Here is a 14,151-nt window from a genome sequence, read left to right as displayed (position 1 = left end):
CGCCCAACGTGGGGCTTGAGGATAATTAGCTTGATTTATTGCTTGTTCGAGCCAGACCAGCAAACATGAGGGTGTTTTGGATTTTGGAGCATCTGTTCTTCTCAATTTTGGGGGTTCTCAAACCCACCACACTGCAAAAGGCTTTTCCAAGAGCAGAGCCCACCAAAGCACTGTCAGCAGGGCATGAACACAAATCCAGTTCAGCCTGGTCTTCCAGCCACTTTTAGTGACAGTCTCTAGAGCTGGGAAGTAAACTTGCATGCAAAGAGCAGGTCAGAGCACACTTGGTGCTTCTTGCTTTCAGTTTTGAGCACAAGGGGCTGCTTTGCTGGGAGGAAGTGAACTCCACACACTGCAGAATGCAGACTCCCAAACTCTGAATTAATCGTTTCAACTAAACGACAGAACATCTTTGTATCATTCAATGGTGAGAAAATCAGCCTTGTTTGTATCTCCTTCCCATCCCTTCTGCCCTGGGCACTTCCTGCTGAGTAGAAGCTACTCAGCCATTACTCTGTTTTCAAGCACTAAAAGCACTTGGAGCTGTTGTGAAAGAAGGGAGTAGGCAGAGTTGCTTCCCTGTGGTGTGGCAGTAGGAAAGCCCTGAACTTGCTGCCCTGCTGTTTATGACAGCAGACTTTCTTCCTTGGGGCTACATAGTAAGGTTTGAAGATGTTAAGTGGGCAGCTATAGATCAGCTTCAATGACATGGAACTGTGCAGCCTGACTGGTCCTGACACTGTCACCACCCTGAAGACTCACACTGCAGAAGCCAGAAAATGCATTTTCTTGTCCCCATGTTCTCTTTAATGTCTGTATCCATCATCTGGAGGAGGGGATCCAGGCACCCTCAGTCAGTTTGCAGATGGCAAAGTCTAATTCTTGGAGCTGTGTGTCCATCACCAGTCTGGTTGGGCTGGATGGTTATAGAAGCACGGAATGGGTTGGGTTGGAGGGGACCTTGAAGGGACCTTGAAGATCATCCAGTTCCAACTGCCTGCCATGGGCAGGGACACCTCCCACCAGCCCAGGTTGCCAGTGCTGGGAGCTGGCAGCCAGCCTCACCTCCTTTAGCTGGCAAAAAGCTCTGCCAAGGCTTCTCCAGCCTTCCAGTCAGGCATTAGAAGACCACAGGGGAAGCAACTGAAAGAAGAGCACTACACATGTTTGTGTGTGCTGTGCTAGACCAGCCTCCCCTTCACCACAGCAAAACATCTCTGAAGGGCTTCCAGTCTTCAATGGAGAGGATCCCAAATGGGCAGCCCCAAGCCCAGCCTCTGCTTCTCTCTAGGGGAAAGTGTAAGGAAAAATTCTCCACTTAGAAGTTCTTGTTCACAATGGAGACAGAGGAGGTTAGTAAGGCTTTCCTCAAATAAAGGGAGAGTCCACATGTGCCCCTTCACATGCAACCCCCCTGCTTCACACATCATATGTGCACTTAAATTAGGTTCTTCAGGACTCTGGGTGGAGAAGTTAATATTTATAGTCTATTAAGCCTGCACTCTGGTCTGAAAGTTCAAGAGTTTAGGCTGTGTTCAGCATCATGTCAGCCTCTGACAGACTCCTGCTGATCTACCATGATTTGTAAGACAAGGGTGTCTTGCAGAGCACCCTTTGCTGTTTATCCACACAGTTAAGGGGAACTGTCTGGTTCCTCCCTTCCTCTTCCAACCCCCCTCAACAATTCTTCCTTTGTGAAGACACTGGTTCCTTTTAATCCCATCAAAAATAAGAATCATCCTCTCATGTCAAGTCAGTGCCTGTATTCATCATCTGCAGGAAGGGATCCAGGCACCCTCAGTCAGTCTGCAGATGGCACTGATCTGGGAGGCAGTGTGGAGATGCTGGAGGGCAGGAAGACTGTGCAGGTCCCTCTGCATCCATATGCTGAGGCCAGTGGGATGAGATCCAACAAGGCCAAGGGCTGGGTCCTGCACAGCACAACAACCCCAGGAAGGCTGCAGGCATGGGGTAGAGTGGCTGGAAAGTGCCCAGCAGAGAAAGCCCCGGGGGTGTTGGTGGGCAGCTGGCTGGAGATGAGCCAGGGGGTGCCCAGGTGGGCAAGGAGGCCACCAGCAGCCGGGCCTGGATCAGCAGTGGTGTGGGCAGCAGGAGCAGGGCAGGGATTGTCCTCCTGCACTCAGCACTGGGGAGGCCACACCTGCAGTGCTGGGCTCAGTTCTGGGGCCCTCACTGCAAGAAGGACATTGAGGGGCTGGAGAGGGTCCAGAGGCTGCCCGGGGAGGGGTCACGATCCCTGGAGGTGTTCAGGAAATGTGTGGCAGTGGCACTTTGGGGCATACTTTAGTGGGCATGGTGGTGTTGGGATGATGTTTGGACTCAATGACCTTAGAGGGCTTTTCCAGCTTTAATGATTCCACCTTTCTATGATGTTTCCACTCTGCAGACCCTGTGCTCACCACTGCTGAGGGATTTTCCAGGCCATGCCTAGGGTCAGGGTGTGTACAACAGTGGAGTAAAAGGATCAAACCCTGAGTGGGCTGAGGAAACACCTATGTGCCAGGCACAGGATGGTGGCACTGGCAGCTCCACTGCTGCCTTGTTAGCTGAGGGGCACGGGTACCAAAACCTCTCTCCTTTGACTTCAGAGCATTGAATCATAGCATCACAGAATGGTTTGGGTTTGAAAAGACCTTCGAGATCATCCAGTCCAACCATATACCATAGTGCTGTGTCCACCACTAATCCATGGTGCTGAGTACCACATCTCTGCCTGAAAGGAGGTTGTGGAGAGGTTGGTGCTGGTCTCTTCTCCCAGGTCATTAGTGACAGAACAAGAGGGAAGAGCCTCAAGCTGCAGCAGGGCAGGGTCAGACTGGAGAGGAGGAAGAATTTTTCCCCATCCAGAGTGGTCAGGCACTGGGCTGAGCTGCCCAGGGAGGTGGTGGAGTCCCCAAGGCTGGAGGTGTTTCAAGGTGGTTTGGCTGTGGTGCTTGGGGCTATGGTTCAGGGGTGAGCCTTGCAGAGCAGGGTCAGGGGTTGGACTTGGTGCTCCTGAGGGCCTCTTCCAAGCTGAATGGTTCTGTGGTTGTGTCTTTTAAATACCTGCAGGGATGGTGACTCTATCACTGCCCTGGGCAGCCTGGGCCAGGCTTTGAGAACCCCTTCAAGTCAAGCAGCTTCTTCTAGTCTCCAAGTTAAACCTCCCCTGAGGCAACGTGAGGTCATTTCCTCTCGTTCTATCGCTTGTTCCCAGGGAGCAGAGCCCAACCCCCACCCGGCTCCAGCCTCCTCGCAGGGAGCTGCGGCGAGCAGTGAGGTCTCCGCTCAGCTTCCTCTCCTCCTCACTGCACAGCCCCAGCTCGCTGCGCTGCCCCCCGCCGGAGCCCGCGGGGCGGCCCTGGGCCGGCGCAGCCGCTCTGCCCGCTGCGGCGGCGCCTCGGCGGCCGCTGTGTGCCCGCTGGCTCGGCGTGGCCTCCGCCAGGCCTGCCCCGCCCCGCAGCGCCGTGCCCGCCCCCGGGGCAGCTCTGCCTGCTCGGGCTCCCGCGGCGGGCAGCGCGGCGGCAGCTGCAGGGCCTGAGGGCAGCTGCCAGGGCACGGCCCGGGCGCGCCTCTGCCTTTCCCTTTCCCCTTCCCCACCACGGCGCTCTTCTGCTCTGCTTCCCAGGAAGTGGCGGCGGAGCGCCGGGGGCAGCCGTGGAGAGGACCGGGCGGGGTCTGGTGTGGGGGGAAGCCGTGGGGAGGATGTAGTGGGGTCTGGTGTGGGAAGCCATGGAGAGGATGTAGCGGAGTCTGATGTGGGAAGCCATGGAGAGGATGTAGTGAGGTCTGATGTGGGAAGCCATGGAGAGGATGTAGTGAGGTCTGGTGTGGGAAGCCAGGGAGAGGATGTAGTGGGGTCTGGTGTGGGAAGCCATGAGGAGGATGTAGTGGAGTCTGATGTGGGAAGCCATGGAGAGGATGTAGTGGGGTCTGGTGTGGGAAGCCATGGGGAGGATGTAGTGGAGTCTGATGTGGGAAGCCATGGAGAGGATGTAGTGGGGTCTGATGTGGGAAGCCATGGAGAGGATGTAGTGGGGTCTGGTGTGGGAAGCCAGGGAGAGGATGTAGTGAGGTCTGATGTGGGAAGCCATGGAGAGGATGTAGTGAGGTCTGGTGTGGGAAGCCAGGGAGAGGATGTAGTGGGGTCTGGTGTGGGAAGCCATGGGGAGGATGTAGTGAGGTCTGGTGTGGGAAGCCATGGGGAGGTCATAGTGGAGTCTGGTGTGTGGGGGAAGTCATGGAGAGGCTGGGGGATGCCCTGCATTGCTCTTGCTCCTCTTTGCTGCCAGGGGAGCAGGTGTGGGAATAACAAAACGTCTCTGCTTGCAGGAAAGGAATGAGACCGGGTGGAAGAGAACCCCCTCTGCTGTGTCTCCCAGAGCAGGCAGTAAGGTCAGTCCCCAGCACCAGCACAGTGCCACCAGTCGACAGTGGCCCAGGGGAACATCCAGTTTCACCCTAAAAACCCAGGATGTTTGTCCTGGTTGTTCACTGCAAATAATGATGTGACGACAGAGAGTAGGAAACAGGCTTTGGGTTTGCTCCATGGGCTGAGAACACATTTCCTGCTGGAGGTTATCAAAGTACTGCCTGATAGACCTGCTGGGGAAAAAATACCTGCTCCTCTGTGAGAGGCAGGGGAGGAGGCCAGCTGGAGTCCTCTGCTCTGCTCTGTCCCTTTTGAATGAGCCCACCTGGCAGCTGCTTGTAAAGAAAGCCTTGGCTTTATGTCAGGAGCCTGTTTCCAGGAGGCCCCTGTTGCTCTCCAAAGGTTTGAAGGCATTGCTAGGCTGTTGCTGATTCCTAGAAAAGCTTTTCGGTGTCCCAGAGCTGGCAGGAGCAGTGGCATCCCTGCTGGCTGGCTGTTGACATCCGCTGGCGTGCTTCGGAAGGTCACGCTGGCCACAAGCCCGGTCAGCTGATGTGAGTCACCTCACTGACCTGTTTGCTTCATTCCAGGCAGCTGGGAGTGACAAACCATGGAGGAAGGTGAGGATCCTGAAGCAATAACAGACTGTTGGCTCCCAGGCTCTCTCCAAGGAGACTGCTCCCACGTCAGTGCTGCTCCCAGGTATGGCACAACCCGGAAGGCCTAGGGCTGAGCTGAGGTCTTGCTTATCCTCACAAACAAGGCTCACCATCAGTTTTGGGAGTAGGACTGCTGGACACCTTGACTTAGGAGGACTAAAACCAGATCATAGAACCATGGAATGGTCTGAGTTGGAAGGGACCTCCAAAGATCATCCAGTCCAACTTCCTGCACTCAGCAGGGACATCCTCCACTAGATCAGGTTGCCCAGAGCCCTGTCCAGCCTCACCTGGAGTATCTCCAGGGATAGGGCCCCAGCCTCCTCCCTGGGCACCCTCATAGTGCAGAACATGTTCCTCACATCCAGTGTAAATCTGCTCTTCTCTAGTTTTAAACCACTGTCTCTGGTCCTGTCCCTGCAGGCCTTTGGGAACAGTCCCTCTGCAACCTTCTTGTAGCCCCTTCAGGTACTGTCAGGCTGCTATTTGGTCTGCTTGGAGCCTTCCCTTATCCAGGCTGAACAACCTCCAGCTCCCTCAGCCTGTCTCCATAGCATCACAGTCTGCACATGTTGTTAGCCCTGGCATGGCAACACCAGGAAGGAGGTCAGTACAGGCAGCTGGCAGAGACAGCCAGGATCCTGGAAGCTCATGCCAGTGAGCATCCTTAAGGTGCTGTGGTACCACACCCTCCCAACTGCCCTTGGAGGGATGGAATAGGGTTGGCTGTGGTTTTAGTGTGGGACCAGGGACTGAAAGAGGCAGTTTTGTTCTCCAAAACATTTGTGTACTTAAAAACCATATTTGAGGAAGGTTCCCTACCCTCAGTGCTCCTTAGGCACAGCCCAGCTGTCATTTGCAACGTGAAGAGCCACGGAGGAGCAGGGACAGCTGAGGGCCAGAGGGTTGTGTACTTTCTTCGGTCTCTAACCTTCTCCTCTGTGGTTCCTGGAAACTTGCACCGACCTTGCCTGTCACAGCCAGCACTTCCACTCTGTTGCTTAACCAGTTAGCCTCCTGCAAAGGTCAGAGGTGCATCTGGCCTACAAGGTTACCCAACACAGAAGCACCCAAGGAGTGGTGGGGTTTAAGAAAAGAGCAGAAATCTGCCTGGGAGGATTTATTCATTTTTCAGTACCAATCCCCTTCTAGAGGTTTCTTTGGCCCCTGTGGCTGTACCATTCCTCAGTTCTCCCTAGATCAGAGTGTGTTGCCTTCTTGCTTTTCTAGGAGAGGAAATAAATGTGAGCCTGCAGGGTCCCAAGCCATTGCTTGGCTGCTGGATCTGGTTCCTGTCTCTTCACTCTTCAGCAAAATAGCAGAAGGATTCACCATCTAAAGGAGGGCAGGTTTAGGTTAGGAAGAAGTTCTTCACTATGAGGGTGGGGAGACCCTGGCACAGGTTGCCCAGGGAGGCTGTGGATGCCTCCTCCCTGGAGGTGTTCAAGGCCAGGCTGGATAAGGCTTTGAGCAAGCTGGGCTAGTGGGAGGTGTCCCTGCCCATGGCAGGGGGTTGGGACTGGATGATGTTTGAGGTCCCTTCCAACCCAAGCCATCCTATCAGTGGATGAACCTAAACATGCTAGAGCAGCTCCTCTCAGCAGTGCAAAAATGCCAGAGCATTTCTGTTGACTTAATGCTTGGATTTTCATGCTCTAAACATCCAGCTCAGTTGTATTACTGTCTCTGCAGCAGGACTATGGAGGGAGAAGAGATGTCCCCAAGCCATCACTCAGAGGAGAGCAGCATGTTGGACCTACCCTCTGCTGGTGACCTGGTGGAGCACTTCCTGCCTCCACATGGCTCTGAGAGCAGCGAGGAGCTTTTTGGCTCTGTGAATAATTTGCCCTCTCTGCCCTCAGGTAAGAGCTTCTGCTTCATCTGCTGTGTCTTCAGGCAGTGCATTTTCTCTTTAGACAGTGGGGCAGAAGAACCTCCCCAGACCTGCTGGCCACTCTTTGCTTGACTAATGGGGGGAGACAAAATCTGATGAGCAACTATTGTGTGGAGATGGTTTGTGAAGGCAGCTGAGCAGGTAAAACATCACTGGTGACATTTCTCACTGTTTGGAGTCCTGAGTAGTGTAAAAGCAGAGTTTGGCTTCTCTTCTTCCCTTGGCACTGGGGGAGTTTACTCCAGCCTAGTTCCAAGAAATGAGCTAGGAACTCAAAGGATGGTTTCCTTTCAGGGGCAGTTCCACTCTTTGGCATGTTAACCAGGTATGAGCTAACCTAGCTCTGTTGATGTCAACTACTTGCCTGTGCAGTTGTCCTCACCTGTAATTGTGGGCACCCAGCTCCACAAGGACATCTGCAGGTGCCAATCCTTGCATTGGTTTTCCTGTGCAGAGCAGGAAGTGGCATGTCTTAATGTTGCTAATGATGCAAATCATAGAATCACAGAACTGTCAGGGTTGGAAGGGACCTCAAGACTCATCCAGCTCCAACCCCCCTGCCATGGGCAGGGACACCTCACACTACAGCAGGTTGCTCACAGCCACAGCCAGCCTGGCCTGAAAAACCTCCAGGCAGGAGGCTTCCACCACCTCCCTGGGCAACCTGTGCCAGTGTCTCACCACCCTCATGGGCAAGAACTTCTTCCTGACATCCAATCTCAATCTCCCCACTTCTAGTTTTGCTCCATTCCCCCCAGTCCTATCACTCCCTGACACCCTCAAAAGTCCCTCCCCAGCTTTCTTGGAGCTCCCCTCAGATCCTGGAAGGCCACAAGAAGGTCTCCTGGGAGCCTTCTCCTCTCCAGACTGCACAACTCCAACTCTCTCAGTCTGTCTCCAGAGCAGAGCAGCTCCAGCCCTCTGCTCACCCTGGTGACCGTTCTCTGGACCCCTTCCAGCACTTCCAGATCCTTCTTGTAACAGAGGCTCCAGAACTGGACACAGTTCTCCATCCAGGTGGGGTCTCACCCCTTCTCTAGTAATCTCTGCTTGAAGCCATGCCCCAGTTCACATTCATCTTAGGGGAATAGTGGATCTGCTTGGAGGTTTTGCTTTGGTGTTTTGTGGCTGAGAAATGGTGACTGTTGCTGGGAGGAATGTCCTGAGCAAGCTTCTTCTGCTCTCTTAGGTGCCTCCTCTAAAGAGTGAGGCAGGCCAGAAGGCATTTGTCTGCTCAGGTTTCACAAGGCCTTTGTTACAGGTATAATTTGTGGGTGCTGTCAGGCAGTTCTTGAGATGCCTGCAGGGTGACTTAGTTGCTCAAACCCCATTTGGTGTGGCTTGGGGCAGCTGGGCTTGCTTTGGTGAAGGTGATGCCCAGAGGTGCACGGGCACTGAGTGTGCTGAGTGAGGCAACAGGGTAGTGACGTGCAGGGCAGGCAGGCAGCTCTCAACCCAAGTGACAGCATTGGGCAACTTGTTTACAGTGCTTGTGTGCAACAGGACCAAGCTATGCTATGCTAAGAGGCCAGCTCCTGCCTCCTTACTGTCTCCAAAACCCCCTCGTGTGAGCAGGTATTCCAGGTGTGCTGGGGAGGGCAGATTTGGCTCCTGAACCCTCTCCTTCATCACTTGATTTAGAGACTCCCTGCAGCTGAAACCACTTGTCAGTAACTGTCAAAGAGTCACAGAACCACAGAATCAACGAGGTTGGAAGAGACCTCCAAGATCACCAATTCAAACTGATCACCCAACCCTAACTAATCAACCAGACCATGGCACTAAGTGCCTCATCCAGGCTCTTCTTAAAGACCTCCAGGGATAGGGACTCCACCACCTCCCTGGGCAGCACATCCCAATGGCCAAGCTTTCTTTCTGGGAAGAACTTCTTTCAAAGATCAAGCCTAAACTTCCCCTGGCACAGCTTGAGACTGTGTCCTCTTGTTCTGGTGCTGGGTGCCTGGGAGAAGAGACCAACCCTTGCCTGGCTACAACCTCCCTTCAGGTAGCTGTAGAGAGCAAGAAGGTCTCCCCTGAGCCTCCTCTTCTCCAGGCTAAGCAACCCCAGCTCCCTCAGCCTCTCCTCACAGGGCTGTGCTCCAGACCCCTCCCCAGCTTTGTTGCCCTTCTCTGGACACCTTCCAGCATCTCAACATCTTTCATGAGGAGCCCAGAACTGGACACAGGACTCAAGGTGTGGCCTAACCAGTGCTGAGCACAGGGCACAATGACTTCCCTGCTCCTGCTGGCCACACTGTTCCTGCTCCAGGCCAGGATGCCATTGGCCTTCTTGGCCACCTGGGCACACTGCAGGCTCATGTTCAGCTGCTGTCAACCAGGACCCCTCAGGTCCCTTTCTGCCTGGCTACCCTCCAGCCACTCTGACCCCAGCCTGTAGCACTGCCTGGGGTTGTTGTGGCCAATGTGTAAAACCCAGCACTTAGATGTGTTCAATCTCATTGCCTGTGCTCCTGCAAGTGAAATAACCAACTTAGATCTTGCTCTGGGCATCTCAGTTCCTTTCTCCTTCTAACAGCCTCAAAGCAATTTCATGCTCACTGAGGCTCTCTTTTCTGGTGCAGCTTCAGCCTTCGAGGCCATTGAGTTAGGTCAGAGTGGCAGAAGAGGCAGGAGGATGGTTGTAGAAGCAGTCTGCCTGTGTCAGATGTTCCTGGAGAAGCAAGCTGTGTCAAACACGTCTTGGGCATGAAAGCTCCTTTGTTCCTCAGCCTGGAGAAGCTCCACACTTGAAACAGTAGCAGATAGTACCCATCAGTGCCCAGGAAAAGCTAGCAGGTGCTTTCAGGGCCTCCTGAGAGCAAGTCAGCAAACAGTAGTCCTGTGGGAATACTACTAAAGGTCTAATTATGTATAAATGTGCAGGAGGCAGGGTTCATAGATACACAGAACTGTTTAGGTTGGAAAGAACCTTTAAAGATCATCCAGTTCTGACATCCCTGCCATGGGCAGGGACACCTCCTACCGGCCCAGCTTGCTCAAGGCCTCATCCAACCTGGCTTTGAACACCTCCAGGGAGGAGGCAGCCACAGCCTCCCTGGGCAACCTGTGCCAGTGTCTCCCCTCCCTCACTGACAAATATTTGTTCCTCCTCACCAGTCTCAATTTGCCCTCTTCCAGCTCAAAGCCATTGTCCCTCATCCTGTCACTTGTCCTCCTTGTCAAAGGTCCTTCCCCAGCTTTCCTGTAGCCCAATTCAGGTACTGGAAGGCTGCTCTAAGCTCTACACAGAGCCTTCTCCAGGCTGAACACCCCCAGCTCCCTCAGCCTGTCCCTACAGCAGAGGTTCTCCAGCCCTCGGATCATCTTCACAGCCTCCTCTGGACCCACTCCATCAGGTCTGTGGTCTCTTGTGTTGAGGGCCACAGCTCTGCAGGTGAGGTCTCCCCAGAGCAGAGGGGCAGGATCCCCTCTCTCCAGCTCTGGCCACACTGCTTTGGATGCAGCCCAGGCTGCCCTTGGCCTTCTGGCTCCTGTGATGCTGGAGAGATGAGTGGTGAAGGAAGACAATGCACAGTGTGGCTGCAGAGAGCTGTGTCTGTCTAAAAGCTGGGTGGCTCTTAAGACCCCTGAGAAAAGGCAGGCTGGGAGCACAGATGTATTCAACCCTCAGTTTCCTCTTCAGAAGCACCACTTCTGTGCCTGCAGTGTGCTTCAGTTTCGAGCCCAGCCTTAGCTCTGGTTCATTTCCATGGCCTGCCCTCACCTCTCAAGGATGTCCCTGACCAACCTTCTTATTCCTTCCCCAGGGCCCACGTGAGCAGTCAGCTCATGGACCTGGCCCAGCTTTCTGGGCCATGTGAATGTCTGTGGAGGAGCTGGGGACAGGTGCTCTTTCTGGCACCAGAATATAGCTGCCTGCAACGTGGCCTGTCCCTCATGTGGGTCTGAGTCGTTCCAGGAGGCTGCTTTCTGCAGCATGAACAACTCTCTTCTCCCTTCTGGGCAGCCAGGCTGTAGGTTCTTTCCAATCAGTTCTGGCCTTTGTAGGCTTCCTTCAAAAGCAGGCCATTTGGAACCAGCCATGGGAGCCTAGGGGAGATGTGGCAGAGCTGTTTGTGTGGAGACTGGGCTGGCCTCTGAGAAGTCAGGGAGGCTGGGCCACAGCACTGCTGCTGGACTTGCTGCTCAGATCAAGAGGATCCCTATTTCCAAGAAAAGCTGTTGTGGTTTTGGAGTGGTGTGGTTCATTTGGGCCAGCCAAGGGTCTATGTTTCCACAGTGGGAAGGAGCTGGCACTTCTGGAGCTGGCAGTTTGGCTTCCTCCAACCTAAACCATTCTGGGAATCTATGAACCACAGCTCAAACCAAAGTGGGAGAACATGGTCACTTCCTGCAGCCAAAGGAGGCTCTTCCTACCACCACAAAGCAGCATTGCACAGCAGCCCTCCCCCTCACCTCCAGAAAGGTAAAATATTCTTAGGGTGGCCTGGAGCTTTTTGGTGAAGGGAGACCTTCAGATGTTGCTGTACCTAAGCACAGCAGACTGGAGTTCAAGTACGAGTTCAGAGTTGGGTCCAGACTCCCTACTAGTGCAGGTTCACCCACAGCAGGGCACACAGCAACACATCCAGGTGGGCTTGGAAAGCCTTCAGAGAAGGAGACTCCACAACCTCTCTGGACAGCCTGCTCCAGGCCTCCAGCACCCTCACATCAAACAAGTTTCTCCTCATGTTGAGGTGGAACCTCCTGGGTTCCAGCTGGGACCTGTTGTGCCTTGTCCTGTCACTGGGCACCACCAAAGAGAGCCTGGAACCTTCATCCTGACCCCCAGCCCTCAGCTATTGATAGACATTGAGCAGATCCCCTCTCAGCCTTCTCCTCTCCAGCCCCAGGACTCTCAGTCTCTCTTCACAGATGATGTTCAGTCCATTTATCATGCTTTCCTCCTGGTGATGGTGCAGCACAGATGTGATCTCTTTGTTGGGATCTTAGAGTTCAACAGCAGCCTCTCCAAGGGCTGAACTTTGTTGAGTTGAAGAGAGCCTGATTTGGAGAGCTGCCATCTTCAATCCCTGTTGAGCTTAACATTGCTTCTCCTTTGGATCTCCAATGAGGTTAAAGAGCCTGGTCCCATTCTCTTGAGCAGAGGTTGAAGAGCATGGAGAAGATGCCCTCTGAGAGCTACTTGTCTGAGGAGTCACATTAGGGACAAGGCATGTGCTGTGCCTTGTCCTCAGATGCTCTCTGCTGTGTACCATGCCTGCTTGCCTCTCAGGAGTTGCTTCATCACTGCTGCAGGGGTGGGTTGTGTTTGCTGAAGAGGGCTGGCCTGAGCTGTGCTTTTCTCTGTGGGAGTGGTGCACAAGTGCTGACGTTGAAGCTGGAAGGAAAGCAGCAGGCTCTGCTTACCATGCCAGCAGCTCCCTGGCAGGGCTGCTGCTGGATGGGTGCTTGCAGGTTCAGTTCAGGCCAGAACTTGGTGTGTCCATTGCTTGGGACAGAAATCAGAGCTTGGCCACCTGGGATGTACTGCTACCAAAGCTGCAGAATATCCAGAGTGGCTTTTTGGCCATGCTGAAGACAACCCAAAGGCTCAAGGCCTTTCTGTCTGGTCTCATGTAAGAGCTCTGTGTAGCATGGTAAATCCAAACCACATCTGATACTTCAAATCACTTTGAGCCAAAGCTGAGCCTCATGTTTGGCTTCAACATGAGAAAGGCTGAGAGCCCTGGGGCTGTTCCCTCTGGAGAGGAGAAGGCTGAGAGGGATCTGATCAATGTCTATCAATAGCTGAGGGCTGGGGGTCAGGATGAAGGTTCCAGGCTCTCTTTGGTGGTGCCCAGGGACAGGACAAGGCACAACATGTCCCAGCTGGAACCCAGGAGGTTCCACCTCAACATGAGGAGAAAGTTGTTTGGTGTGAGGCTGCTGGAGGCCTGGAGCAGGCTGCCCAGAGAGGTTGTGGAGTCTCCTTCTCTTTAGCCTTTCCAACCCCACCTGGGATGTGTGCCCTGTCCTGGGTGACACTGCTCAGGCAGGGAGTCTGGACTGGATGATGTGCAGAGGTTCTACCCAACCCTGAACTCCTACTTGAACTCCAGGCTGCTGTGCTTAGGTACAGCAGCATCTGATGGTGTCCCTTTACCAAAGAGACCCTAAGAATATTTACCTTTCTGGAGGTGAGGGGGAGGGCTGCTGTGCAAAGGTGCTTTGTGGTGATAGAACCTGCTGTGGCTGCAGGAAGTGACCATGTTCTCCCACTTTGGTGTGAGCTGTGGTTCATGGGTTCCCAGAACGGTTTAGGTTGGAAGGGACCTTAAAGGTCATAGTATCATAGTATCATAGTATCAGTCAGGGTTGGAAGGGACCACAAGGATCATCTAGTTCCAACCCCCCTGCCATGGGCAGGGACACCCCACACTAGATCAGGCTGGCCAGAGCCTCGTCCAGCCTGGTCTTAAACACCTCCAGGGTCATCCAGTTGCAACCCCATGCCTTGGGCAGGGACCCCTCCCACTAGCCCAGGTTGCTCAAGGCCCCAGGCATCGTTGCTTTTTAAGGCAGATGACCTGTCCATACCTGCCATGGTGGGGGTGAAGTCACAGAATCCTAGCTGGTGGCCCCTCTCTTGGGACTGAATGGATTTTGCTTTGCTTTGGATTTGGTTGATTTTCTGCTGCCCTCTGCTGAGCAATGTTGCCTGTTTCTGATGCCTTCAGCCTTGCATGCTTGGAATGCTGGCTGGAGGTTAATTAATTTTTTCTTCACCTGATGGTGGGGATCCAGAGAAGGGCAAAGAAGCTGGTGAAAGGTCTGGAGAAAGGCTCTGCAAGGAGCAGCTGAGGGAGCTGGGGGTGTTTAGTCTGGAGAAGAGGAGGCTGAGGGAAGACCTCGTTGCTCTCTCCTCCCTGAGAGGAGGCTGGAGCCAGGTTGGGGTTAGACTCTGCTCCCTTGGAACAAGTGATCCAGGAGCAAGGCCTCAGGTTGCCCCAGGGGAGGTTTAGGTTGGAGATGAGAAGAAACTTTTTTACTGAAAGAGTTTTCAAAGCCTGTGAGAGGCTGCCCAGGGAGGTGGTTGAATGCCCACCCTTGGAGGTGATTGAAAGAGGCAGAGCTGTGGTGCTGAGGGCCATGGCTCAGCCCCAGCCTTGGCAGTGTTAGAGACTGGTTGGGCTGGATGAGCTGAAAGAGCTTTTCCAAACCAAAGTATTCTGTGTTTCCATGTATCCAGCTCAGACCTGTGTTGGTTTCCTGCTGCTGAGAAA

General features: G+C 53.9%; 1 protein-coding gene across 5 annotated transcripts in view; it reads left to right on the top strand.

Moving 5' to 3' along the window:
- The window catches only part of SHLD1 (shieldin complex subunit 1), a 63,937-nt gene that overhangs the window by 19,059 nt on the left and 30,727 nt on the right, over window positions 1–14,151 (top strand). For 2 of the 5 annotated variants that reach the window (XR_010989109.1, XM_068153019.1), the window contains exons 1-3: window positions 3,706–4,395; window positions 4,963–5,074; window positions 6,724–6,893. Coding sequence is in view for 4 of the 5 variants with exons in the window: in XM_068153019.1 (XP_068009120.1) it covers window positions 4,983–5,074; window positions 6,724–6,893 (262 nt within the window). In the remaining variant the exon portion in view is untranslated. Of the gene's footprint in view, window positions 1–3,555; window positions 3,677–3,705; window positions 4,396–4,962; window positions 5,075–6,723; window positions 6,894–14,151 lie in introns of those variants that run through there. The other 3 variants (XM_068153021.1, XM_068153020.1, XM_068153022.1) reach the window with 3 other exon arrangements.

This window comes from Melanerpes formicivorus, unplaced genomic scaffold (assembly GCF_026170545.1).
Source record: "Melanerpes formicivorus ecotype bairdi unplaced genomic scaffold, bMelFor1.0.p_v2 SCAF_25, whole genome shotgun sequence".
Taxonomy (NCBI): Eukaryota; Metazoa; Chordata; class Aves; order Piciformes; family Picidae; genus Melanerpes; species Melanerpes formicivorus.
This window is presented reverse-complemented; position numbering and strand designations above follow the sequence as displayed.